General features: G+C 55.9%; 1 protein-coding gene across 5 annotated transcripts in view; it reads left to right on the top strand.

Annotated features, from left to right (window-relative positions):
* PARVB (parvin beta) overlaps positions 1-27,414 on the top strand; it is a 93,099-nt gene that overhangs the window by 53,358 nt on the left and 12,327 nt on the right. For 4 of the 5 annotated variants that reach the window (XM_025882223.2, XM_073882659.1, XM_025882224.2 and 1 more), the window contains 6 exons: positions 7,837-7,939; positions 13,118-13,258; positions 14,318-14,433; positions 17,216-17,274; positions 20,136-20,155; positions 26,044-26,105. In XM_025882223.2, coding sequence (XP_025738008.1) covers positions 7,837-7,939; positions 13,118-13,258; positions 14,318-14,433; positions 17,216-17,274; positions 20,136-20,155; positions 26,044-26,105 — 501 coding nt within the window. The remainder of the gene's footprint in view (positions 1-7,836; positions 7,940-13,117; positions 13,259-14,317; positions 14,434-17,215; positions 17,275-20,135; positions 20,156-26,043; positions 26,106-27,414) is intronic. The other variant, XM_025882228.2, reaches the window with a different exon arrangement.

Here is a 27,414-nt window from a genome sequence, read left to right as displayed (position 1 = left end):
CCCCCCCCCCCCCCCCCCGCCGATGGTAGCCACTCTGTCTCTGTGGAATTATTCTGTCCCCATAGACTTGCTGATTCTCGGTATTGCACGTAAGGAGAATCATTCAATATGTGGCCTTTTGTGACTTGCTTCTTTCACTCGGTGTAACGTTTGAAAGTTTCATCCATGTTGTAAGAGGTGTCAGTACTTTATTCCTTTTTATGGCCGAATAATATTCCACTGTGTGGATAGACTACACTGTGTTTACGCCTTCATCTGTTGATGGACCTTGGGTTGTCTCTGCCTTTTGGCTGTTTTGAATAGTGGATATTTTGAATATCCGTGTATGAGATTTTGCATGGACATGTGTTTTCAGTATTCTCTTTTGGCACATACCTGGGAGTGGGGTTGTTGGGTCAGATGATAATTCTGTATATAACCTTTGGAGAAACTGCCAGACTGTTCTGCAAAGTAGCTGCACCATTTTACATGCTTTCAGCGATGTGGGAAAAGTTTCAGTTTCTCCACATCCTTGCCAACACCTTTTATTGTATGCCTTTTTAATTATAGCTACCCTTATTGGTATGAAATGGTGTCTCACCGTGGTTTTGATTTGCATTTGCCTAATTGCTAGTGACTTTTCACGCGTCGGGGATGTGTGTGCTTCTTTGGAGAACTGTCTCTCCAGATCTTTTGCACATTTTAAAATTAGCTGTCTTTTTATTGTTGAGTTGTAAGAGTACTTTATGCATTCTAGATACAAACCCTTTCTCAGGATTTTGCAAAATCATTTCCCATTCTGTGGGCTATCTTTTTACTTGCAGGTATCTTTTTTTTTTTTTTTTTTTTTTAAGATTTTACTCATCTGTTTGAGAGAGAGCACAAGCAGGGAAGGAGCAGAGTCGGGGGGAGAAGCAGGCTCACCGCTGAGCAGGTTGCCCGACGTGGGGCTCGATCCCAGGACTCTGGGATCTGACCTGAGCTGAAGGCAGACGCTTAACTGATTGAGCCGCCCAGGTGCTCCTTTGCTGGTATCTTTTGAAGGACAAAAGTTTTTAGTTTTAAGTCATTTTATCTGGTTTTTTGTGTGTGTGGTTTGTGCTTTAGGTGTTGTAGCTAAGAAGTCATTACTTAATCCAAGCTCATGAAGGTTTATTTTGCTTTCTAAGACTTCTGTAGTGTTCGTTTTTATACTGAGGTCTTTGATCCATTTCAAGTTGATTTTGATTTTTGTGTGTGGTGTATTCTTCTGCACGTGGACACCCAGTTGTCCCAGCACCATTTGCTGAATTGAATTATCATCTTTACTGCTTTCTGTAGACTTTAGTGGGAGGATGATTGGTGGCCTCTCAGCTGCATTCGCTTGGTCTCTGTGTCTCTCCTTATGCCAGCACCACGCATTTTTATTACTGTAGCTTTTTGGTTTGGTTTGAAATCTGGAAGTGTGAGTTCTCCCAACTTTTTTCTTCTTCTTTGAGATTGTTTTGGCTATTTGGGAGCCCTTGGATTTCCATATGTGTTTTAGGATCTGCTTGTCAATTTCTGCAAAGAAGCCATCTGGAGAGTGATTTTTTTAAAGGGTATTTATTATTACTTTTTCTAACTACCACAGCAGCATATAGACTGCTGAAAACCTGGAAGACAAAAATCAAACAGAAGGCAGTGGTAATTTTCTTTTATTGGTGTCCCTTCAGGCTTTGTCTTCTGTGTATATAGTTTTTCCTACACAGAATTTGGAATCGTTCGAGAGTTAGTAAATGTCTAGGGGCACTTTTGGATTATACCTTAGCAGAAACGTCTGGAACTGGAATTGCTGGGTCATGTAGCACACACAGGGGTAGGAATTGGTTTGTCTTCTTTTTAACAAAGACTCTGGGGACCAGAGAGGTTAAGTGACTGGCTCCAGGTCGCACAGCTAAAACTCGGCGGGGCCTACGGGCAGCATACTGGGTTTTGTAGGTGGTGGTAGTGGTGCTTGTTTATGAGGCTGATGCTTGAAAGTTGTGATAGCGAATGCCCTTTGTATTAGTGTTCTCTTGATGTGTAACTAAGTATCAGTTCAACTGATTAAAGCAACATTGTTTATTAGCAGGTCAGAGGTGTGGCCGGGTTCTCTGCTGGGGGTGACATCAGGCTGAGTTCTTTTCTGGAGGCTCTGGGTAAGAATCAGCTCAGCCCCTAGAGGCCTTTCCTCTCCATGTGGGCCCTGCTGCCTTCAGAGCCAGCAACGGAGGCTCTCCCCCGTGCTTCCCCTTTCTTGGCCTGTGGTCTCTGACCCCTCAATCCAGGTTCAAAGGGTTCATGTGCTTAGGTTAGGCCCCACCTGGATAATCTTTCTATAACAGCCTCATCATGCGGTGCACGCCATCATCTTCACAGCCCTAAGGGTGATAGGGGCCTGTACACAGCAGGCTGGGATCTTAGGGGGCATTTAAAAATTTCTGCCTACAAAATCATTTTAAAGCTAGTAGCCGAAAATTATAGACAACATGAGGAACGTTATTAGTAGTCACTTATCTGGTATCTATAACCCCTTTAGGGCTCGGGGCTTTGCTGGGTGCTGTGGGGAGGCTAAAGTAGCAGGTGCCATCCCTGGCCTGAGGGAGTGCTAAGTCTGCCTGGGGGGCGGGGGTCAAGGGCCAGCCCTTTGTGGCTGCTGTGAGGTGCGGGGTGCCCGACCCGGGTGGGTGAGGAGGTGCAGGAGCAGGGGATCTGCAGCGGAGCAGAAGGCCGGCAGCAGGGCAGGCTGGGAGGGCTGTGGGAAGCTGGTGGGGAATCAGGCTGGCCAGAGAGGGGAACCAGGTAGGGGAGGGCTCTGAAGACCAAAAATGGGGGGTTAGGGTTGCTGAGCCTTGTGTCCCCACACTCATTTTTATCTCTTAAGTTTAAATGACACATTTTGCAAAAAATATACACCAGTAAAATCTCATCAAGCAGCCAGAACCGGCCCTGGGTGGGGAGGGGCATAGACACAGGGGTCTCAGGTCTGTGGCTGTGGGAGTGGGTTCAAGGTCTGGGCCGTGGGTCAGCTTTAGAGAGCCACAGTGGGGGGCATTCCAGGTCTCTTGGTCTTAGGGGAGAAGCAAGCATCCCCATCCCCTGGCCTGAGAAAGTGTGGTCTGTGCAGTTGTGCCCGGGGCCGTCAGCAAGGCGGGGAGGAGGTGGTTCTCTGTGACTCCAGCCCCGATGGAGGCGGCGTGGGCTGTAGCTTGGCTCCTGTGGGGCACCCGGTCCTCCTGCCCTGCCCACTGTGGGTTTGCCTTCTGAACGCCCCCACCTTCCCTGAGACGTCAGAGGCATAGCTTCGCGCCTCCACGGCCTGGCTTTTTGCCATTTCCCCGCCTGTGCTCCTAATTCATCTCTGCCCACCTCCCAGGTGGAGCGTCAACTCCTGGAGGTCGGGGACACCTTTGCCCCCTACCACCTGGCACGAGGCAGGTGCTCGGTGATAGCTGGTGAGTGGGATTCTGTCACTTGGTGCCTATAATTGCTGTAAACTTGCTGATAAAAGGACCATGGTAGAGCTTTGTAGGATTAAGGGATCGAGGATGAGGTCCTTCTTGCCACGAGCCAGGTCGCTGGTGGCCGGGGGGAGACAAAGGGATGGGGCAGGTCTTCCTGTGATAGCTGGCAGCTGTGTAACCAGGGTCCTGGGAGGGTGGGTGATGGGGCCCGGATGGCTCGGGGGGGCTCCCCCCCCCCCCCCCCCCCCCCACCATGGATGTTGGGGCAGGAGGGGGCAGGTGTCCTCCCAGCTCCAGATGCTCCCAGCTGCTTCTAGACCTTTCCCTCCCTCCTTGAACTGTCTCCCCTTATTCTCCCCTTCCTCACTGGTGCCTCCAGCCTGTGGCACGGGTCTTCCTCTTGACTTTCTACACCGTTCCCAAGACCTCAGCACCCTGGAGGCGTCCCACGCACCTGCCCAGCCACCCCCCTCCTCTGTCCGTCTCCTGGTCCTCCATCCTGCCTCGCCTGCCCATTCCCAGGGTCATCTCCAACCCTTGTTCCTGCCCCACCTGTGCCCTCTGTCATGTCTGGGTGCTTCCCCATCCCGCTAATGCCCACGGTCGCTCCCCTCATCCACCACCCTGAGCGGCTTCACAGCTGCTGCCCCTGAGGCGAGGTGGGCATCTGGGGCTGGCTCTGCATCTCCCTGCCCCGGCTCCCCAACCTCGCACCCCCCTGGTTGTTCTAGGTGGCTGCACGGCTGATCCCCATCCTCCTTCCTCTCTCTGCTCAGATGCCACCTTCTCCAGGAAGCCCCCTGACCTCCTGGTCCCCAATGGCCACTGTACCCTCCCCATCCCCAAACCCTGCCTTATTTTTTTCAATAGACTTTATTTTCTAAACAGTTTTAAAGTTATAGAAAAATAGCAAAGGAGAGCTCAGAGAGTTCCCGTATGCCCCACACCTGATTTCCTCTCTTGTTAACATTCTAGATCAGCGTGGCCCATGTGTTCAGTATTAATACGTTGTTAACTAAAGTCCCCCTTTTAGTCAGATTTCCTCAGTTTTTTCCCCACATTTTTCCCCACATTTTTCCCCCAGTTTTTTTTGTCCTTTTTCTGGTTCAGGCCCACATCCCGGATCCCACGTGACAGTTCATCATGGATCCAGTCTCCTTAGCCCCTCTGGGCTCTGGCAGTTTCTTAGACTTTCCTTGTTTATGATGACCTTGCCCATTTTGATGAGTATTGATCAGGAATTTTGGAGAATGCCCCTCTATGGGAATTTGTCTGATGTTTTGCTCCAGATTGGAGTGGGGTAGTGGGTTTTAGGAGGAACACCAGAGAGGTAAAGTGCCCTTCTCATCCCGTCATATCAGGTCAGGGCACCTGCCATCACCGTGACAGATCCCTGTTGGCGTTTGACCTTCATCACCTGACTTGGTGTCTCTGTCAGGCTTCTCCACTGTACCCTGCCTTGTTTTTCTCTTTCACATTGATCGCAAGTCTGAAAGTGTGTATATTTGTGGATCTTTTCATGTCGGATTAGAATGTAAGAACAGAGGCCCCATCTGTCTTGTTTATTCTCAGAGTCTCGCACAGAGTGGGTGCTCCGTAAATTGGTTATTCAACTTGGTGGCTGCTTCTGGCAGGCAGTGAGCCCCGAGTGCTGGGGACGGAGCCGCTGGTGCCATAGTTCCCACCCCCGGAGAGCTTTGGGTCCAGTGGGGGAGATCATTACACACGGAGATATGTGCCCATCGTAAATGTGAACAGGGTCAGGGAAATGGTGCTCGGCTGTGCTGAGAGGGCGATGGGGCGCATGGCCTGGATGGGACGCGGCGGTCAGAGAATGATAGGGAAGTTTGAGACCTGAAGGATGAGTGAGAGCTGGCCAGGCCTTGGTGTGGGGGGGAGGTGTGTTCAGGTTGGAAGGAATGGCATGTGCAAAGGTCCTGAGGCAGAGCGGAGCTTGGGGTTCTTAAGAACACCAGCAAGGAGGCAGGATGCTCAGTTGGAAGTGGCCTCGGTTCAAGGAGGTGGTTTAGTCAAGGATGGTGAAGAGGAGAAGGTGAAAAGTTATGAGGTGGGCAGAAGTGGGGTGAGGGGTGAAGTCCAGGCTCTTCACACTGGTGGATGGTATTCTGTTTCTTTCCCAGAAGGGGAATGGAGCAGGTTTGGAGGGAGATGAATTCTTTCAGAGATGCTTTTAGGGACACCTGAGCAGTAGGATTGTGGAGGTGGGGCTGCATATTTGGGGGTTTCTGACTTGGGGACAGCACTGGAAGTTGTGGGAAGGCATGAGCTGGCCTTGGAGGAGAGTGGAGAGTGAGAGGAAGAGTTGTCCACGGCGAGGCCTCCAGAGGCCTGTAGCAGTCAAGGAGGACCCTCGAGGGAACTGGAAGGGGGGTCAGAGGGGAGGACACAGAGGGGTGGTGTCTGTGGAGGCGGGTGCCGGAAGGCGGGAGGGGAGGCAGCTCAGCTAGGGGCTGATGGTGCGGTCATGGCCCTGGGCAGGGGAGCGAGGTCCAGCTGCCGGACCCCGGGCCAGGCTCTCAACCCAGGCAGCTGGCCCTGGGGAGGGAGAGGGAGGGAGGGGAGGGAGCAGGGGGTGGGGGCACGGTGCGGGAGAACTGCACCTGGCTCCATCTCGCTGACCTTTCAGGATGGCTTTGTTGAAACCAGAATGCCACAGAGCTGCTCACCTCTTTCTTCCTCCAGACCTGCCTTTAATTTATGTTCACTTCTGTTCTTCATGGGATTGTGTGTCTGATGTCATGTTTTTGAGTGAGTGGGAAAACAGAAGATGCTTCAGAGAAATTTGCCTTGTGGCCAGTTTTGCAGGTTACATCTGTTTCCAAGGGTGACAGAGAACACTGTATTCTAGACTTGTGCCCTTTCGTTTATCTTTGAGAAGGGCCATAAAGTCCCATCTCCAAGAGGTCATTGAGACCAATTAGGTAGTTTTCTTAGTTTTGCCTGCACAGGAAAATCCTGCGCTATTTTTGATCGAATCTGTTCGGGCATCCATTTTATTTCGTGGCTGAAGCGGGATTGGCTGAAGGGAATCCTGTTTCTCCATAGATCTTTTCATAGCTGAAGCCGTCCTCTTTGATGATACATCGCCGGCGAGGAGAACGGAAACTTGTCGAGAAAAGTCTCCAGCGGAAGGCTGGCCTAGAGAAGCGAGTGCATGTCCCCAGCAGCATGACTCACCAACGCCACGAAAAGTGGCGACAGTGCAGATGCCCATCAACTGCGATGAGAGGATCCGTGAAACCTGATAGATCCGTGTGCTGGGATGTCATTCCGCCACGGGAAGGAATAAAGTTCTGATGCGTGCTTAGGCATGGACGAGCTTTGAAAACATCATGCCCAGCGAGAGAAGCCAGACACAGGAGATCACGTATTTTTTTTTTTTAAAGATTTTATTTATTTATTTGACAGAGAGAGAGAGACAGCGAGAGAGGGAACACAAGCAGGGGGAGTGGGAGAGGGAGAAGCAGGCTTCCCGCGGAACAGGGAGCCGGGTGTGGGGCCCCATCCCAGGACCCTGGCATCATGACCTGAGCTGAAGGCAGACGCTTAACGACTGAGCCACCCAGGCGCCCCGAGAGATCACGTATTATATGAAATAAAGTTGATGTGAAATTTATAGGAAATCAATCCCATTTGCACGAGATTGCATTTATATGAAATACCCAGAATAGGCTAATCCACGGACCGAGGGCAGAGTTGAGTGGTTGGAAGGAGGGGTCGGAGGGCCTGCTACTGGCTATGGGTTTCTTTTGGGGCGATGAAGTTGTTCTCAGTTGATTGTGGCAATGGGTGCATGATCCTGTGAAGACCAAACACCCCTGAATTGCACACTCTCAAAGGGTGAATTGTATGGGATGTGAATTCCGTCTCAATAAAGCTGTTGAAAAGAGGAGGCGCTCAGAGCTGTCAGTCACGGGCCATCTGGGGCCGCCTTCTCTCCACGGCTTTAGGCTCAGGGTGACGGGGGCCTGCTCTGGTGCAGACCTCGTGGGAGGGGAGCGATGGACGTGGTATGGGCCACCTGTCCTGCCTCGGGCTGCGAGGGGCGGTGCTGCTGTTACTCGTGTAACCCCCTCCTCCAAGCCACAGTGAACGGTTACCCTCATTTCCTTTTCCTGAGAGTGGCCCCGTCCACCCAAGCTCCTGCCAGGAGGATGCCCAGGGTTACCGCGGTGGCTGCCCTCCGCCGTCCCCTCTTGAAGTCCCACGGGAAGTCCTGCAGCCCAGGCTGTGTCTTTCCCTGCCTGTCTGCCTGGCCGCCATGCTGGGGCAGGTTTTGGTGCCCAACAGTGCTCAGTTCCTGGGCTTGCTCTGGCCGTTGCCCTGGTCTGCCTGGCACGGCGGGCGAGGCCATAATGCTCCTTGTCCTCAGGTTCTCATCGACTGGATCAACGACGTCCTGGTGGAGGAGAGAATCATCGTGAAGCAGCTGGAGGAGGACCTTTATGACGGCCAGGTGCTGCAGAAGCTCTTGGGTGAGTGCACAGGCACCCCAGCAAAGGGCCACCGTGGGGTGGTCTCCAGGCTGGACCACTCGATTCTCCGCAAGGTGGCATGGGTCAGATGTCTTCAGGGTAGCCTGAGCCCATGCTCCAGGTGGCAGCTCCTGCGCTGCAGCGGGCCACACCCAGCTTCCAGCACTTTCCCATGGGGACAGGGAGATGGGGCAAGAACGGTGCCCCTTCCTCTGTGGGTCAGCCCTCCTACAGGGGCAATGGGGAGGGAATGGCCCACATGTCACGCCCTTGCTCAGTCTGTCCTCCAGAAGTACATTTGGAGGGAAGAAGTTGTGTTTGTCTTGGTTGTTCCTCTGTTGGACGAAGATTCACCTTGTGGCAGGTGTGGATCTAGGCTCTGGGGATGCAGTGGTAGCAAGGGGGGGGTCCCCTCGCCCACCTGTCCCCCTACATTCTGGCAGAGGGAAGAAAGAGAAATGTTATGGGACACGAACAGATGCTTTAAGAGAGTGGCACGCGCTAGGAAGGAAGCCAGAGGGTCACGGGGCGGAGAGGGTTTGGGCAGTGGGGGTGGGTATCTGGGGAGGGGACATCTGAGCAGATGTCTGCACCACCAGCCTCAGAAGAACATTCCAGGCCAAGACTCGGATGTGAGGAGGAGTCTGGAGTGTTTAAGGATTAGTGGAAGGAGGCTGCAGGAGGTGGGGGAGAGGGGTCGTGGGGGTGCTGGACGGGGCCGGGAAGATGGATGAGGCCAGATCACATCCAGCAAAGGCTTTTATCCCAAGTGACAGGGAACCGCTAGAGCTTTTGAGCAGGGCCGGGACTTGATCTGAGCTAAGTGTTTTACGAAGTCACCTGGGCTTCTGGGTATAGAAGGCGGGGGTGTCGGGAGCAGGAGCTGAGATCTGTCAGGAGGCTGTTCCGGCAGCCCAGGCATCAGATGAAGTGGCTCAGGCTAGGGGGAGGTGCAGACCCCGGGAGGGATCTTGGAGGTTGGAGCTGCCAGAGGTGTCAAGGCTGACATGACAGCCAGGTTCGTGGCCTGAGCAGCTGGGGAACCAGGAGCCCCTTGGGAGGAGCGTGGCGGTGGGGAATGAGGTTGGTGTTGCAGCAGCCGGGGCCTGTTCTACCTGAGTCAGCGGCCAGGTGAGAGGGTGGAGAGCTCGGCAGCACAGAGGTGATGCTTAGAGCCATGGTACCTGGGCGCCCCACCTGGAGAGGATGGTCCAGATTCATTAGGTGGCCTAAGGCCAAATGGCCAAAAATTTCTCAGTATTTGGCTGAGCCCAGTCATCCCCATCTTGGAATGACTCCCGCGGTACAAGAATAAATTTGAAATGTTATCGGGATTGGTAATCGTTATCACCAGTTTATTATTAAAAATGGCAGTCAGGTGGAGTCATTATATTGTATGCCTGAAACTAATGTAACACTCTACATGAATTAGGTGTGGATAAAAAAAAAGCGTTGGTCAGAGTTTTGATGTTTTAGATCGTAGTGTTGGTGTGGTCATTCCCAGGGTCATCCTCGGCGCTGTCGGGGGGCTTCGGTCCCCTCAGGGTCATTATACCGGCCATTCGTGATGACAGATATTTACAGTAGGCAAGGGGTGGGGAGCGCATGGATCTTCGGATCCGCCGGCAGGGATTCTTCTGATGGGGTTGCTGCCCGGGTTACCAGCTGTCCTCCTTGTCTGCGGTGAAGACCGAGCTCCCCTTCGGCTCTTGGACGCAAAGAGCTGGCCATGGGTGACGCCGCTGTCTTATTGAAACGGTCCCTTGAGCAGGTGCCTGGTTCCCTGCCGGAGGGAGATACTTCCTAGCATTTTCAGAAGCAAACTTAAAGAGTGTTGCACTCAAATTTTTTCCTTCCGATGCTTCTGCACGCCCCTGTGGCTTCATTCACCCAGTTGCTTGAAAAAATCGTATCCTAAGCCTGAGTTCTAGCGGGGCGGGGCGGGGGGTTGCTGGTACCATCACCGGATCATAGGCCAGGCTCTGAATTTGCCTGTAAATGGTGCCGGCCCCTCCCAGGCGACGAGTGACAAGGGGCATCTTTAGAGCAGGTCTCAGGTAAGAATTCTTGCCCCTCAAGGCATGTCCTTTGGTACCCCCCTCGGCTGGCAAATGTCACACTCGATCCGAAGCTGCGTGATTGTCCGTCATCCTGCGTCGGCTGTGTTACCCTCTGTGTTGTGGGAGGCTAGTTCTGGCAGCTGACCTCCATCCCGCGTGAATATCTTACTTGAGTACTCAATAAGGTGATTCCAAAATCTCTCGTATGTCAAATGGGTTGACACACTCCTCTGTTGGAGGAAAAGAACCACGGAAGAGAATTTTCGGATCTGAACAGAAAATCAGCATGTCTTGCCTGGTTGCTGATTACTCGCTGCTGATGTCGCTGCACTGATGAGATGCAGCAGGGACCTGTGTGAGCATATAGTCCTCGAGCCCAGGGTTAGCAGGAATGACACCCGTGTGGACTAGACATTCGGCTTGTCACCGTCTCCAAAGGCAGAAGCCAAAGCCAAAAGGGAGACTGTGGCCGAGTGCCGAGGCCAAAGCTGACTTCTGTGCGTCTGGAGAGAGAAGAAGGGTGCGGTTGGGGCCCTGGGTGGTCAGGAAGGGGTCAGGAAGAGGAGGAGCCAGCGAAGGAGTCTGAAGGGTCCAGCTGTAGGGAGGAGGCAGGGAGGGGTGGGGGAAGGGTGTTTCAAGGAGGCGGGAGTGAGGACAGAACGTGGACCTCTGGATTTGGCCATGTGAGATTACCAAGTGCGAGTCAGCAGCAGGACCCCAGCTGGGTCCGTCTTCTTGAGAGCAGACCCTGGAAGCAGCTGCCGACTCTGCCCCATGGCAGGTTTCGGCGGGTGTAACTCTTCCGCAAGGTGGGCCATGTGTGGGCAGAGGGAGGGTGCCCCTGCCGGGGTCCCAGGAGCCTCCTGGGCTGGCTGTGGTCCTGCTTCTAACTCATTGCACTCCCTTCTTGCAAAAGGCAGGCCCTTCCCTGCACAGGGAGTGTTCACAGCCCTGCATTCAGCCTCACCACGTTTGCCTGCCACATCTGAGGATCCACCCCAGCTTCCTCCGTCCCTCTCTGTGCTCTGAAGCCAGGTTTGGCCGCAGCAAAGCCAGCAGAGCCCGGAGCCGCCCCTGGGGCCCATCGGTAGGCAGAGTGATGCCGGCGACTCAGGCAGCCAGATGTGTGATCCTCTCGCACGTGGCAGGGCTAGCGGGACCAGCCTCAGGCAGCACCCAGGTGCAGCCAGCCTCCTTGGTTCCTGTCATTGGCTGAATTGTGTCCCCCCCGCCCCCAGAAGTCCTAATTTGAAATCCTAATCCCTAGGACCTCAGAATGTGACTGTATTTGGAGACGGGGTCTTTCTAAAAGTCATTAAGCTAAAATGAGGTCATTGGGGAATGGGCCCTAAACTCATACGGCTGGTGTCCTTTTAAGAAGAAAAGATCAAGACAGACACACATAGCGGGACAGCCGTGTGAGGACACGGGGGGAGAGGCCTCAGGGGAAAGCAGCTCTGCCAGCCCCTGATCTCAGATTTCTAACCTCCAGGATCCTGAGAGAAAGTACATTTGCATTGTTTACGCCCCCCGGTCTGAGGTCCTCTGTGACCGCAGCCCTAACAGGCTGGTACAGTTTCCTTTCCGCCTCCAGCACGCCTCCTCCTTCAGCCTGGGTATCACGGCCACGTTCAGCCTGCAGGGGCTGCAGGGTTGGCTGGTGGAGGGGACGGCAGAGGCGTGCCGGGCTCCCCGTCTCCCAGCAGGCGCGGCTCTTGGACCACCCAGCTCTGTAACCCTCCGTCCTTCCCCAGGATCCTCTGCTCTGCCCTGTAACACATGGGGAACCTGCTGTGTATTTTCAGGGTGTTCATATGGAACAGCTGTGGCTTATCCAGCTAGGATCTATCAGATGCAGAGGGACATCAAAATATATAAACAGCAACCACTTCTAGCCCCTGCTGGATGCATTTGGTTGAGTTGCTTTGTTTTGCTTCTAGCACTCACGGCTGCAGCCCGATGTTATGGAGGTGAGGCTGCCTCCCCCCACCGGGGAGCCTCTTGTCTGTGCTGCGCCCAGCCCCAGGACGGTGCCTGGTGCACAGAAGGTGCTCATGTAACTATTTTGTGAGCTAACGAAGGAAGGGAGGAAGGAAGGAAGCAAAGGAAGGAGCATCCCAAGCCCCACAGGCATTGCTCTATAATATTATCCTGGGGGGAATATTAAAATGGCTTTTGCTCTTGTTCTAATCGAGGGAGGGGATGACATGGGGAGAGAACGCCGAGTTAGCGGGCCTCCAGACGGAATGCCGTACACAGAGCTTTGCTGGGGACCACTTGCAAAACGGGAGCCTCACCGTGACCAGCCTGGACTCCACTGTCTGCTGTACCCCCCTTCAGTGCCACAGCCAGCAGCCACGTCCTGGCTCGCGGCCGGTTGGGCTCTGTGCCAGGCACCGTGGTCACCCTCCTGGGGAACAGGTCGCCATGTTCTGCGATGCTGCTGCTGTTGATTTGCTGAGGAGAGACATCCCATCAGGAGACACCTGGGTCTTAGAGCCCCTTCTTGCCTTGCCCCTTAGCAGGTGGGGGGCCCACGCGGCGGCGAAGTGGGCGGGGCTCCCACCGAGGCCGGGCTCAGGCGGCAGTCGCCGGATCTCGGGCAGGTGTGGCGGTTCTTGTCGGGCTTGCTGGGGTCCTCCAGGCTGCTTCCGGCTCACTCCCGGGGATAAAGTCGTTCGTGGTGGTGTCTGTGAACATCTCGCCATCCTTACCGTGGTGTCCTGCTATTAGAGACACAAGAGGACCCCCTGCACCGCCTCCTCCGCTCAGGCCCCGTACCCGTCCCTGCAGGTCCCCTCCCTGCCTCCCGGTTGCACCTCGAGTCATTTTTTCCATGTCACGTGCCTAGAATGTTCCCAAGTGGGACACCTCCAGTTCTGCCCTCGACCCCCACACCCCCCTTCCGCTCTGGCGTACTTTTCCAAGGAACACAAAGGACTAGAAAGCTCGGAGCTCCGTGGCTCCCCGTCCTGACAGCACCCCACTGCTCTGTGATGACCTGCTCGCCCCGGGCCGGGTGGGGGAGGGCCCCCTTGCGGCCGGGGCACCAGGCGGCCCTGAGACCCTCCAGCGTTTCCTGACGCCCTGCGTCTTACTCTTGTCTTCCTCGTTGCAGAAAAACTGGCGGGCTGCAAGCTGAATGTGGCTGAGGTGACGCAGTCTGAGATCGGGCAGAAGCAGAAGCTGCAGACGGTGCTGGAAGCCGTGCACGGCCTCCTGCGGCCCCACGGCTGGGCGCTCCAGTGGACCGTTGACTGTGAGTAGTCTCGGGGGACACCGAGACTGTCCCCTCAGCTCTCCATGCTGTCATTCATCGTGGCCTCTCTGGGCTTGCATGTTCAAAACCCATTCCTGTTGCTGCTGTATGGAAGGCAGCTAGGATAGGCCAAAGCCAGCGTCCCCGCTCTTGGGAGCTAGCTCCTAGGTGAGAGACAAAGTCACGCCTGCCATTGCCTTTTTTTCCCCCCTTGCTTCCGAGAGGAGAGAAATTGTTTCTGGTCGGGTGGGGCAGGGGAGGCAGTCTCCCAGAGGAAGGAGGGGAAAGAGAGAGAAGCTCTGTGGGGTTTTTGGAAGGGACCCAACCCCAGATACCCATGGCACCAGTGAGCAATGAGCAACAGCAAATGAGCTGTTCTAGCCATGACCCGCCGGAGCAGGTCCTCGGGAAAAGATTCATTCTGGCCTCTGGGATAAATCACAGAGCGTGCTGCCATGACGAATACGTGACATTGGGGTATTCTCAGCCAAGACCTGAAGCCAGAAAGATGAAGAGCTAAAGCGAGAGGGTTCTTTGTTGGGGGCGGCCCCGCCCCCCGCCCCGCTCCATCCTCAGTGCAGGGGCAGGCAGGGCCTGGCTGGGAAGCTCTCCACCAGCCCCGGAGCACCATCCACCCTTGCTTGCCTCCCTTGTGCAGGAGGCTGATAGTGCAGAGGGAGAACTTTTAAGCGCCAGGGATAATAATGCACATTATTGTGACGGCTAAGTGGTCACGATGACCCATCTTCCACAAAATTCTCCCTTCCCTGTGCTAATTTCACTCTCCTGCCTGCTCCATCTCCTTATCACACCACCCAGTTGACCCCTTTTAAAAATGCTGTGCTTTTGAAAGTGGTTGCACATGTCACCCGAAAGCCAACAGGAAGGGAAAAAATTAGAAAGAAGTAAATTCGCACAAGGCGCTCATCATTTTCATTTTTCTGTGGCCGGTGCTTTTCTTCCCCCCCCCATGGTTTTTCTCTGCGGTCTCGTTTGGATGCAATGTCTTTATTGCCTTTTCTGATCTAAAGCAGCTCCCTTCTTCCCTCCCCCGACAAGCAATTCATGGGAAGAGCCTGGTGGCCACCCTCCACCTCCTTGTGTCTTTGGCCATGCACTTCCGGGCCCCGATCCGCCTCCCGGAGCACGTGTCTGTACAAGTGGTGGTTGTTCGGGTGAGTATCGGGCTTGCCCTCCATGCTACCAGATGCTTTCCTCCCGTGGCTTCCCTCCCTGCTGCTGCTGCTTTTTTTTTTTCCTCCTAAGGGGCTACCTTCTATTTTCCCCTCTTGACAAAATGTGTGTCTCGCCCTGGCTTGGAGACAAATGATTGGAGCCGGAACAATGGCACTGATTTGGAGAGAGGCAGATTCAAAGGCATGAGTGTATTGAGGTTTAATTTACCAGATTTTTTTTTTTAAGGAACATTCATTTCTCTCCAAAGCCAAGTAGTTGGAATTCAGTTCTCTTGAATGAGCTTATTACTCACCGGAGAGGGTTGAGACCAGTGGTATGAAATAGATACCCCAATTAAAGCTCCTCTGCATCTGCTCTGCCTTCTATCCATCATTCCCCACGATCTCTCTCTTAGGGTCGTTTCTCTTGCTTCCCTTGGAGAAATGTCACCGGGAGCCAGGGTCCTTCTGACAGGGACAGAGTAGCCTTTCCTACCGTGTCCCCTGCTTTTAAGGGGACAGACCCAGCCCTGGCTCTGTGTTTGCGGTCTTGTCCAGGAAATGCGTATGAAGCACCTACTGTGTTCTTGGCACCGGGCACTGGCTGTCGGGGACACCAAATGGGGAAAACACTCCGATTGCGAAAGCACCACTCTCCTGCCAGACCGATGAGGTTTCGCTCGGAGCCCGGATGCCTGTGTGTTTATAGACCCGCGATGTGCAACTCCATGCTTTCCCTTGCTGGCCCCGTGCTCTGCGGGCTGCAGGGCTCTGGCTGGTCCCGGTCCTCCGAAGCCGTCTGACCCCCCCCCCCTGCCCCCGTTCCCCCCGGGAGCTCGGCCCTGACCCGGTGGGCGGGAATGCCCCTTTCTGGCATCAGGCGGGGGTTACCCCCTGCCGTGTGGCCCTGCTTGCTTCCTAAGGCGGGATGTTTGTGGGCAGTGGTGGTGATGGGGTCAGGGACCATTCCTGCTGCCCTAGCCCTGGGCGCGTACTCGAGGCGGCCAGCCGGGAAAGGCTTCCCAAGGACACGTGGGCATGTGGTTCCCAAACCCGTGTCCGTCAGACTTGAGGCCCCATGAGCGCCGTACAGCTTGGTAATCAAGGCATTTCCTTTCAGGCCTGTGCTTTGGTCCAAGAAAATCTTTTGGGTTTTCAGGAAGTTTTACTGACTCAGGCAAAGCCTTCCTTGCTGGCGCCTCCTGCCTGACCAGGGTTACAGAAGGATTCTTTGGGCACACCCAAAGGGGTATGAATCAGGGAGCGGGGGTCCCGGGAACTGGCCGGCCTCTGGCCTCAGGAGCCCGCCTCCCAGACCCCAGGGCCTGTCAGTCCACGTCCGCTTATCTGGTCGGAGATGGGAGATGCAAGGAATATGGGGGTCCGTGGAGAGAAGGGATGAAGACAGGGGCCTTGGGCGATCACTGGATTTCTCCGAGTTGCAGTGGTTTCCCCAGAAACCTGAGATTGTGCTATAAAGCTCTGAAATGCTTAGCTTCATGTGTCCAGTTCCTCACCCTGGGCGTGGCATTATTAGGTGCCTAATACGTGCATCGATGCGTAAGTGAGTGAAGTGTCTCTGCACCTCCCTCGGTGGGCTCTCCTGGGGAGCCGTGAGGCCGCTGGTGGCCGCCCAAGGGTGGTTGTCTGCATTTGTAAGAACCAGCCGTGAGAATTCCCTGGAGGCCAAGTTCAGGAAGGGTTGGGGAGCTCAGATCTCGGGAGGTGTCCACGGTGGGTGGTCCGGTGGGAAGTGAGTTCGCCGTTTCTCGAGGGGTTCACGTAGGGGCTTGCAGTGCTTGGATTAGCTGGCTGCCGAGCACCACCCTGAGGTCCGGGGATGTCCAGGCTGCCCCCCATCCCCGACCCCCCCCCCCCCCCACCCCGCCACCATCACTGCGTCTTCACACCTGTGGGGCTTCCGGAGAAGTCCGTCACACACAGTGTCATGTCCCAGCGCTTCTGTAGCAAAATACCATAATGTGGGTGTTTTGAAACAACAGACATTGTCCCCTCACCGTTAGGGAGGCCAGAAGCCCCACTCGGGGAGTTGGCAGGGGCCCGCTTCCTCCGAAGCCTCCAGGGGAGGATCCTTCCTTCCCCCTTCCTGCTTCTGGTGGCTGCAGGCAGTCCTCCGCGTTCCTGATTGTAGACTCATCTGTCCAGGCTTGGCCTCTGTTGTCCCTCGGCCTCTTCCCTCTATGCCTGCGTGTGTCTGTGGCTCTGTTTTCTCTTATAAGGACTCCAGTCATGTTGGATTTAGGACCTACCCTAGCCCCTTATGGCCTCATCTTAACTAGCTGTATCTGCAGACACCCTGTTTCCAAACAAGGTCACGTTCTGAGGTTTGGAACTGTCAGGACTTCGGGGGGGGGTGCACCCTACGTAGCCAAGTGCGCATGTTCTTACACTGGGTGCTTCCCTATGTTATGTGGGTTCCCTGTGCCCCTTACCTTTCCCAGCTGCACGGCGTAGGGGGTCCCTTTGGGAGCTAGGGTGTTTCTCCTGAGACCCCCTCCCCCCAGCTGCCGGCTCTCAGAGCAACGTGGAGAGCCTACAGGGAGGGGATGGGAGGGGGCAGTTTCCAGCCACCAAAAGGGTCACCCCCTGTGGTCACCTGCAGTCCGCCCCCGTGGGCGTGGCTTGGATGCTGCCCCTAAGGTGGTCTGGCCCCAGGGCCGTCCGCACACAGCTCAGCTACCCTGCCAGTGGTGTCCTTTTTCCCGTCCCCTCTGCCTGCCCACGTGTTTATGTATTTATTTGTTCTTCTTGGGGTTTGCAGAAGCGGGAAGGCCTGCTGCATTCCAGCCACGTCACGGAGGAGCTGACCACAACAACGGAGTAAGTGGACCCCCCCACCACCCCCCGGGGACCCACGCAGACGCAGAGGCCCATTTCCACACACGTCCCTCAACCCAAGGATGAGGTTTTCACACAAGCGCTGTCCTGGCTTTACGGCCTGCATGCACTTTTTTCAAAGAGTTTTTTCCTCTTCTCTGGTGAGGAAGGGCAAGGTAGCAGTTTGGTTTGGTATTTAAATGAGAAATTCTCCCAAATAGAAAAATACACAAACTACGTGCGGCACAGGAATTAGAACGTACTGAAGCTGCCCGAAATCTTTTCTGGAGTGGCACCGAGAATGATAAGCAAGTGAAAATATAACCGATCCCATTCAGAATCTCTCAGGAAGAAAAGGCTAAGGGGAATTTAAAACATCGAGCTTTTGTAGGGTAGGTATGCTAGCGTCTTCAGAGTTTTCCGTGTGAGGATGGATTTCTTCTCCGAAGCCTTTGGACGTTTATAAAAATCCTTATTCTGGAAGGCGAACGTCAAGAATGTTAGGTGGGCGGAGGAGGTGTTCAGACTGGTTAGGGACCCCTTGTCCCGGCTCATTTGTCCATCCGTGCCTCAGCTCCGTTGGGAGAGGGAGCCACCCTTCTGAACCAGAACTTGCCTTTGAGAGAGAGCTGAGCCGTCGCTCATCTCTTAGAGAAAGCCAGAGGGCAACTTTTAAGAAGTCTAAAAGGCTTCAAATCTATTGAACGTAGCGAATCAAATGGGCTATTTTGCGTGTAGCTTTTAGGCGCCCCCATGACACCCTGTTAAGGATCTTTAAAATTCGCTGCATTTGCGCCTCTCCACCAAACCCGGTTCAGATGAAACAGAACATTAAAGATTGATTGTCTCCGTGAACCCTCCCGCTCCATTCATGGAGTGATTAATTACTGGGTCACCAATTGACGTCTGGTCTTTCACAGATCCAGGCTGACACGGGAGACCGCTCCTGACGTGGGAGCTGCTGGGTAAATTGGGGAACCATTGCCGTGTGGCCTGATAGGCAGCACGTCTGTTCCAAGCCCATGGGGATTGGGGGTGGGGGAGGGGCGGCATGCGGGACAAGGGACCCGGTGCTCAGCCCGGTCTATAGCGGCTGTTAGGCCTGGCCTGTTTGGGAGCAGGAGGAGGGGAATGAGGAGTGGAGTGGTGCCTTAGTTATCCACAATTGCGTAACAAACCATCCCAAAACCAAGCGGCTTAAAACGACAGTCCCTTTATCTGCTGACAGTGCTGTGGGTCAGACCGGGCCGGGCTTAGCCGGGCAGGTGTTCAGTTCGTCTGGTGGTTGGTGCTGGCTGGTGGCAGGCCTCTGTCCCTGCACCTGTGCCTCGTCCTTAGGGAGCTGGGCTTCCTCCCAGGTGCCCTCAGGGTTCTGCCCCCTTCCCCCCACAGTGTCCTCACATTCTGTGGGTCAGAGCAGGGCACAAGGTCATCCAAGGTCGGAGAGGGGGAGACGCACTGCCGGGCACGTTGCAGCGGGCGGGCGTGCAGCCCTGGGAAGGAGCGTGGCCACCTCCTGCAGTCTCCCATGGGGTTTGGTGACCTGAGGGAGGGCAGCTGGGGGATCTGGGAGCTCTGGAGTCGGGGCTAGTGGGTGGGCGAATGGCCCCGACAATTCACAGCAGTCACCAGCACGAGGGCCTCCTGTGCGCCGGGCGCTGTGCTGGGTGCCCGAGAGGCTAAGGGGTTTGGGACAAGGGCTGGCGGTCTAGCTGGCCAGAAAGGCGTGTCTGTAGAAATGTGAATTCCAGCCCAGGCAGCTTGTAGGAAGTACTGTGTGGCCCCAGACTCAGCCTCCTGCCTGGTCTCCCTGACTCTGGACTTGCTCTCCCCAATCCCTCCCCCTCTGTGTGGCCATAGGGGATTGGATGGAGCATTTAAATCCTCAGGTGTCTGCAAAAACCACAAAGTACTGCCCCACCTGCCTCCTGGCCTTCCTGCTCTATCTGGCCTTGGTGCTCTGGCGGCCCACCCTCCCGCAGCCCCAGAGATTCTCCCCACCTTCTGTCCATTTCTCTCTCTAGAGCCGGCTCCGAGGTCCCCTTCTCCAGGAAGCCCTCCCTGTTTGCCAAACACAAGTGGGCTGAACTTCCTTTTAGTTCCCCTAGCGCGTCTCCTATATGTGACACCATGGGCTCTCTTGAAATGTGGGCTTATGGGCAGGGCCACGGGGTTTATGGGAACGGGGTGTTTATTTCTGTATTTCCAGGCGTGCACATAGTAGCTGCTCAAGAGAGTGTTGTTAAATAAGATGGAGCCTAAGGGGACTTGAGTCTAGAGGGATTTGGGGATGATATAGAGACTTCCTTGCCTCTCAGGGGGCTCATGCAGGGGAGGACCTGTGCACTGGGGACCTCACAGTCCTCATGGAGGGACTAGCCTCTGTGCCTGGTGGTTTCAGCCTCTGCCTGCTAGACTCAGGGTCCCAGTCTGGGATTCTTCAGCATCCCTAAGTTTCCTGATCCCTGAGTGTGCAGCGTGCTTGCTCACCACAGTGGGACCCTCGGGTAATCTGCACCCTTGGACTTCAAAGCTTCCCATTCAGCGGCTCCAGAAGACCCCATTTTCTGCTGAACTGTTCTGCCTATTAACTGCTCCCATGATTTAAATTCCCCCCAAAATGGCATTAAAGGGGTGGGTTAACTGAAGGTGGCCGCTTGCTGCCGATCCTGTGCAGACATTTAGAAATCCACACATGCACTTGTCGTTTGTAATTAGAGGGACAGAGAATCTGTTAAAACAGGATTTACATTTTTACAAAAAGCCCTTCAACAGGGCAGTTTGGGGTTCCCTTCATCGTGACCTCACCACACTGTGTTCTGAGCGACCTACTGACAGCTCTCTCTCTCTGTTCTCATTTGCAGGATGATGATGGGTCGCTTCGGTAAGTACCTGTGGGGGTGGGGGGCCCAAGGTCACGGGCACTTTGGGGCTGTGGCAGGAAGCTCCCGGATGCGTGGATACGCGCTGTCACATGGGGGTCAGGGCCCGCAGGACCCCGTGGGGTCTCCTGTAGCTCCCCCTGGGGTCTGTCTGCTTCTCCGACCTGCCACAGGCGGCGGGGGTGGGGAGAAGAAGAGCGTAGTGGGGGGTGGGAGGGTGGTTATTCCCGTTAGTTTAGTTTCGATGATTGTTCCCAAAGAGCTGTTCCCGACCCTGTGCCAAGCAGCATGACCCCATCTTCATCTCAGCAAGGGGTAGCAGATCACAGGACAGCTTGGGGCCGCATTTAAACCCTCGGGGTGGGGAGTGTGTTGTCCCGTCCCGTACCCCACCCCCGCTCTCGGCCGCAGCCAGAGGCCATGTGAGTGAAACTCATTGCTTTGGGGGATATTTCAAAACAGAAAGCCCTCCACTCCCAAATACCACCTTCTGCAGTGAGCACGGCTGTTAGCAGGGGAAGTGGAAGCCAAGTAGAAGTTTTCCTGCGTGCCCTTCGAGCCTGCCCGGCTGGAGCTGGTCCTGCAGCTCTTGGGGGGAGGGGTGCCACCCCGGAGTCAGCCACGGGCCTGGCCACAGGGCCCCGTTCTCTCACGGTAATCACGGGAACCCGTGGCACGCCGCTGTTGCTTGGTTGTGAAGAGGGGACGTGGCTCCCGGTGATGTCCTCAAACTTCCTGCAGTAGCCCGAAGGCCGCGCTGGGCAAATTCACCATCTTCACAGTTTTTAAGTAGCAATCCAGTCCTTTTCACGTGTCTTTGTTATTTTTAAAGAAAGGGAGAGAAAAGGCAGTGGGGAGTGGGGCCGGCATAGGCTCCCGGAGAGGACAAGGCGTCAGGCCCTGTGCCTGAGGGGGGCCATCAGAGCATCATTAAGTGTCTTTGATTTGCTGGGCGATGTCCCGTCCCTGTTTGGCACAGGCCTAGTTCGAGGTTTGGGGGACCCGGGGAGCGTCCGTTCCGCGGGGGGCTGTGTGCCGCTTCGAGGGGGCAGGAGCTGGGCCGAGAAGCCCCCGCGGCCCTGCGAACAGTGCATTAGGGTCTGGGGTACAGGGTGGCAACTCGCTGGGAAACAGCCCGGTGTCACAGTATGAAAAATGGATTCAGCCACTCTGCCGGCGAGCACAGGAGACGCGTGAGCCTTTGGGGCCATGGAACCACGAGACGCCGGTGAATGTTGTTATGTTATAGGCTCACCCTGCTTAGGAAACGTGAGCAGGCTATTAGCGGGTGACAGGTGGTGAGTTCCGCCCCCGGCTTCTGCTGGCGCAAGCGCCGAGGTCCCCTGGGTACCCAGACCGGCAGCCTCTGCCGCAGCTGGGCCTCTGCCGGCCCTTCTCCCATGAAACCCTCCGGGGCCCCTGCAGCCCCTCGCCCACCGAGGTTGGACCTCCTTTCTGCCCTCCCCCCCCCCGGATCCTGGTCCCCGGCTTGCCCCTTGAGTTGGGGGTCAGGCTTCTCCTAAGGCACCCCTTTAACCCTTCACTTCTCCTTACTGTCCATCTTGGCTTAAGCTCAAGCCACAGCCCTGGAGGTGGCCTCCCAGCCCTTCAGATCCCCCCTTTGCTTGCCCCTCGCCTCCTCCCCTGTTCATCCAAGAGCACCCCAGGATGCCCCCTCCAGCTCTTGCCCTTGCAGTGCCCTCTGCTCAGAATGCTCTCCCTCTGGATTCCCCCATGGCTCACTCTTCAGCTCCTTCTCAGGTGGCCTTCCCTGACTGCCCTGCCTCCGCCCAGCCTGTCTCTTTACTTCACTCGCCGGTACTCACGGGGAGCTGCCTGGCAGACTCGGGGTGCTGGGACAGTCTGGGGACCCTCGGCCCCTTACCCATGGCTTCTTGACTGTAAGCATCCTGTGGGCTGGAGCTGTGTCTTCCTCAGCGTGCATCCCCCGTAGCCGCCAGCCCTGGGCCGCAGACATTCTACGCGCTTCCACAATACCAGGTAGACCTTCCTTGGCTCATGCCTGCCTACTGGGTTTGGCAGGGGGTCCTGTTCTGTGCTCATTTCTCACCTGAGCACTCTGAGCTCGGGAGGGAGGGCTTGCCCTGCCCCCTCCAGAAGCCCCCCTTCCCTGAGTCGTCCCTGTCCTGGCTGAGGTGGGCTGGGAGGCCCATCTCCCCAGAGGAGCTGGGCGCTGCTGCCTGGTCTCCATGGCAACGGGCTTGCTGGATGCATCTGCATCTCCTCCGCGGGCGGCCCCTCCCCTGCCCTGGGCTTCCGGACAGGGGAGAAGTGGGGAGAAGCTCTCCTCCTTCACTCCCCATCTCCTCCTCGGGTCTCCTCCTTTTCTGCCAGCAGAGCTTGTGCCCCCACCGCAGCCTGACTGGGCCACCACCCTCGGGGCCTCCTCGCCCTGCGGGACCCAGTCGCTCTGAGCCTCCCTCACAGGCCACACGGCCTGCAACCCTCCCTGTCTTTCCTGTGCTTCTCTTTGTGCTTTCTGCTCCCTCTGTCTGGAACGCCCTTCCTCCCCTTCGTGTTCCAGCAAACCCCGGCTCAGCCTCACGTGATGCCTCCCTCCGTCCCCTGGCCCTTTGTCCATGGGCCCCGGACTTGTGGGTACCTCCAGGGACCAGGCTGCCAACATGAACGAGAGAAGTGGCTAGAACCCTAGTGGTCTTCTGCCCCTTGGCCTCTGTGTGGGGTGGCGGTGGGGCAGACTGGGGGAGCCCGCACCCCCACTTCCATGGGCGGCGCGTTGATGCCAGGCAGGCAGGGATGCGGGCTCAGTGTTGCCACACTTCCAGTTCCTGCAGACAAGCCAGAAATTCCAATTTATATTTTAAAAATGTGAAACAAAACCACTTTATTTGGACTGAAGTTCCCACCTGTGAGGGTTGCGCTTGGGCAGACACTGGCCCGTCCCGGCTGACTCAGCCCCTTTCTGTGTCCTTTCTGGCTTGTTTTGGCTACCTGTCCTCTTTTTTGCTACCTCAGTTTACCCATCTGCCTCCACCCAGCCTGTGTCCCTCCCTGTTTGTCCCTGTGACTGTCCCCAGAGTCTCCAGAGAGACATTAGGGAGGGCTGGAGTCAGAGGGCATCGAATGAACTGAGCCCGAGCCCCAGCGCCACGCTTGCCAGGCGGTGGGCTTGTCCCCTGATGCACCGTGTGTTTCATTCTAACACCAGCCGTGAGCTGGGGACTCTTTACTCCCATTTTACTGAGGAGGAAACAGGGTTAGGGAAGGAAGCAAGTGGCCTGAAGTCCCGGCACTTTGAAGGCGGGCGACCGGGAGCTATTTTAATTCCCGAGGCCAGGCTTACCGCAGGGGTGCGGCAGAAGCTGGCTGGGCGATGCTGCTCCTGAGCCCTGGCTGCAGGTAAGGGCGGCGCAGGGGCGGCAGGCCTCCACACCCTCCCGTGGCTCCCCTGCACGCCTTCGCTCTGTGAGCCCAGCGGTGGCCCAGCTAAATATACCCGGCTGACGTCAGGCTCTCTTCTGTTCCCAGGGTTTTTCTCAAGCTGCATTTAAAGTTTGTATTTTGCTTTGTAAAGATTTAGCTTCCCCCACCCCCCCTTAGCAGGCTGTCATATTGACTGGAATCTGACTTAAACGATTGTAAAAATAATTTACAGCTGCCTTGGTAGAAAAGCTGGAGGAGGGGCACTCTGTGGGGTCGGGCCTTTTGGTTGCTGTTGGCTTTTAGGAGAAGGAAGCTGGGCGGTCCTCCCCCCTGAACACACGCACCCCCACGCGCGTGTGCATGCATGCCGTACACACACACACACGTCACCTGCATGCATGGGTGCCTATATGCACACACTGTACACGCGCATGCATGCCTACCCCCATGCACGCGTGCATACGCACTGTGTGTACCACGCACGCACGCATGCGCACACATGCGTGTGCATATACACACCACACGTGCTCGCACACACACAGCCCTTCCACCTCTCCCTTCCTCTTTGCCTCCCACCTTCCCTCTCCCCAACCCCAAGGCCAAGGAGGATGCTGCCTGGGCTGGGCTGGGGCTGTGAGTTGCCTCCCCACACACTAGACCTTGGACACCGAGGGCCTTCCTTTTGGGCCAGGCTGGGGGGAAGGGCTGGGACGCTTCCTCCAGGAGACCTGGTTCTCTGGCTTACTTGGGTATCAGGCCATCTTCTCTCTGATTTCTCCTTCCTTCTCCCTCTCCATGGGCCAGGCCGGGCAGTCCTGAAGCAGGCCCTGGGTCAGCTCTGGTTCTGGGCTCTCGACCATCTCCAGAGAGGCAGTGGAGGCTTCCTACCCCCACCCCACCCAATCTGGCTGGACTCCCCAGCCCCCAGAATTCCCTGCTGGGGTTTGCCCTCAAGCCCCTGCTAGTAATAGTGGGTCTGTCTGCTGGCTGAGGTCCTTGGAGCATATGTTGCCACCAACACCTTGGGGGGACAGCTGGCTCCTGGAAGACAGAAGTCAGGGCCCTGGGGCCTTCCAGATGCCCTCCTCCCTTTCCCTCTCTACCCCGCCAGTGACTCCCCGTAGGTCTGCCTCCACTCTGACGCTTCAGTCTTCCTGCCTGGACTCTGGGCTGCAGCAGGCTTCTGTCCTGCCTCCATGAGGCCCCGTCACGGCAACAACAGCCTAGAACCAGGCACCCGGCTCCTGGCCCACCCGGCTCCTTCTTAGCCACTGAGAGCCTTGTTGACCTGGCTTCCGGTGGCCTCACGTTGGAAAGGGAAGGGACTGATTCTGTGTTGATTTGGAGCGCATGGCGGGGTCCTCGAGTAGCAGAGTGGGTTGGGGCTCCCCGGGAAGAAGGAGGCTGGGTGGGACATGACGGGACATGCCGCCTCAGGCCCTGTAGGTGCTCCCACAGAGGGGGACACCCCTGGAAGGATTGCTGGAGAGAGATTCTGGAGCAGGGTTTCCTGGTTTGTTCATTCGTTCTGAGGCAGTGGAGGGAACAAGCGAGACAGGGGTTTCGGCCAGCACGGAGCTGAGAGACCAGCAGCTACTGTCCAGCAGATGCGTGATAATAAGATGTACTCTCAAGTAGTGATTAAGTGCTTTGAGAAGTATACTAGGGCCAGAGGACAGGTAGCAGGCGTGGGGCACTCTTCTAGATGTGGATGGTCATGGAAGGCCCTTCAAAGGAGGTGACATCTGAGAGCAAGCGGGAGGAAGTGTGGCAGGTGAACAGCAGGTGCAAAGGCCCTGTGGTGGGTGTGTGATGGAGGAGAAGCCGGGGAGCCGGTTGGTGGAGTGAAGTCAGGGAGGGTGCATGTGTTGGGGGGGGTGACTGCACCCACTGGATCCCATGGGTCACGGGAGAGGGAATGAATTTTATTCTAGGAGTGATGAGAAGCGGTTGGAGAGTTTTGGTGGGGGCAGGGGTAGGGAGGGGCAAGAACTGATCCAGTCTACAGTGTTCCTGCTAGGAGAAGGGATCAGAGGGCCGGGAGTGGAGGAGGGAGGCCAGCCAAAGCAGGAGGTTGCAGCCGCTGAGGGCTGTGGGGCTGGTGTGGGGCTGGCAGCCGTGCCGATCAGGAGACATGCTCGGAGGCACCAGCGAGATTTACTGGTACGCAAGGAGTGTGGGGAAGGAGAGAGGCGGGCAAGGGGTGCCTCATGTCGAGGACGTCCTGGGCGGGTGTCCGAGTGCCACCTGTGAATTTCACATTACAGGATAGAAACGGGGTGGGGGGGGGACCTAGAAGCATCTTTTCCTTGATTTTGCTCTTCGACCCCACCTGCCCTTGGGTTCTGGCGGGAATGAAGGGGATTCTAGGTGGGTGGGGAGCGTAGGGGCGGGACATCCCCGGAGGTCAGGAGCTGCCTGGTCCCCGGGACGGGCGGGGACATTTCCATAAACCCTGCCTGTGCCTCTCCACTTGCCCACGCAGAGCGGGACGCCTTCGACACCCTCTTTGACCACGCCCCAGACAAGCTCAGCGTGGTGAAGAAGGTAAGCTCCGGGCTGGGCTGCTTCCCTCTGTGTCCAGGCTTCTGTCTACAGCATGCACTCCATGCCGGGAAGAAGGTGGGAACATGTTTGAAATCTCTGAAACGTTTGCCACATGGATTGAAGTGTAATTATAGTCAAAAACGTAACTACAGTGCATAAAATTAGCACCTTTTAACTCAACATCTCTGCTCCCTGGGTATCTTCCTGCCCACCCGCCCGCTTCTGTTGAGTGAATTAGCCAGCCCAGGCACCACCGTGGCCCTTCATTCCGACTCAAGGCTTTTTCTCAATGTGGAAATGTTTTTAAGTGTGTCAGCCTGCTGGCTCTTGCAGGCCTCATTACCACGAGGCTGTATTCACAACCTGCCCGGTGCATAGGCAGGCCTTTGCCGGCTGAGCTGCTCCGTGCGTGCATTTGGCCCATTTCCCTCCACAAAGGAGCGCAAAGACAGGCCCTTCATTAGCCCAGGCAGCCTACGTGTAGGCGACGGATGGAAACAACAGAAAAAAAAACATGCGAACTGAGGCTGTGGAGTCAGGGGCTGGGGAATGAGTTTCCAGGGGGATCTGCCAGGAGGGCTTGTTCTTACCCAGAAGGAATCGAGACTCAGCTCTCTGTCTGTGGAGTTATCTGAGCGCCTGCAGACATCTCACTTGGGGAGGCAGTGGGAAGATGGATGGACTTTCCACCTCCCTGTAAAAAATCCAAGGAGCAGTCATTTCTGCCCATGCCCTAGGAGGGAGAGGTCTTTGTCTAGCACAATTGCCCAGAACAGGTTTCCTGATGCAGGACTTCTCAGGACCTTTAATATGCTGGCATGCGTTTGGAATGCTCCAAGAGGGGACTCGGTAGGAAGGATTTTCCAAACTTGTTTGTCAGTGGTTTGATCTGTTTGTTTATCTTGTGATTGAGTGTATTAAATTCCCATGGAAACTACTTTTGGAAAATGCTGGTCCAGCCGGGGACAATGAGAGTATTAGTTCTTGGAAGCACTTTGCAGAAGGCTAGCAGAACGATCCCAGTGGTCCTTCTGGGGTGGAGCCTTCTTAGCATCCTTGGGTCATGAGTGACGCACCTCGGGGCCTCTGAGCAGTGCCCCCCAAGCCCTACCCCTGCCACATCTGGCTCCCAGGAACCCTGACAGAACCCATCCGTGAATGCACAAGAAGATTCAAATCTCCCCGCCCCCCACCTATCAACTGTATGACCTGAAGCAGATTATAACTCCTACCTCAGTTTCCCCATCTATCAGGACTGAGGCAGGACCCACCTCTCAGGGGTGCTGTGAGAGTAAAATGTCGTCATGTC

Source organism: Callorhinus ursinus, unplaced genomic scaffold (genome assembly GCF_003265705.2).
Source record: "Callorhinus ursinus isolate GAN/ISIS: 27379988/994484 unplaced genomic scaffold, GSC_fseal_2.0 scaffold48, whole genome shotgun sequence".
Taxonomy (NCBI): domain Eukaryota; kingdom Metazoa; phylum Chordata; class Mammalia; order Carnivora; family Otariidae; genus Callorhinus; species Callorhinus ursinus.
This window is presented reverse-complemented; position numbering and strand designations above follow the sequence as displayed.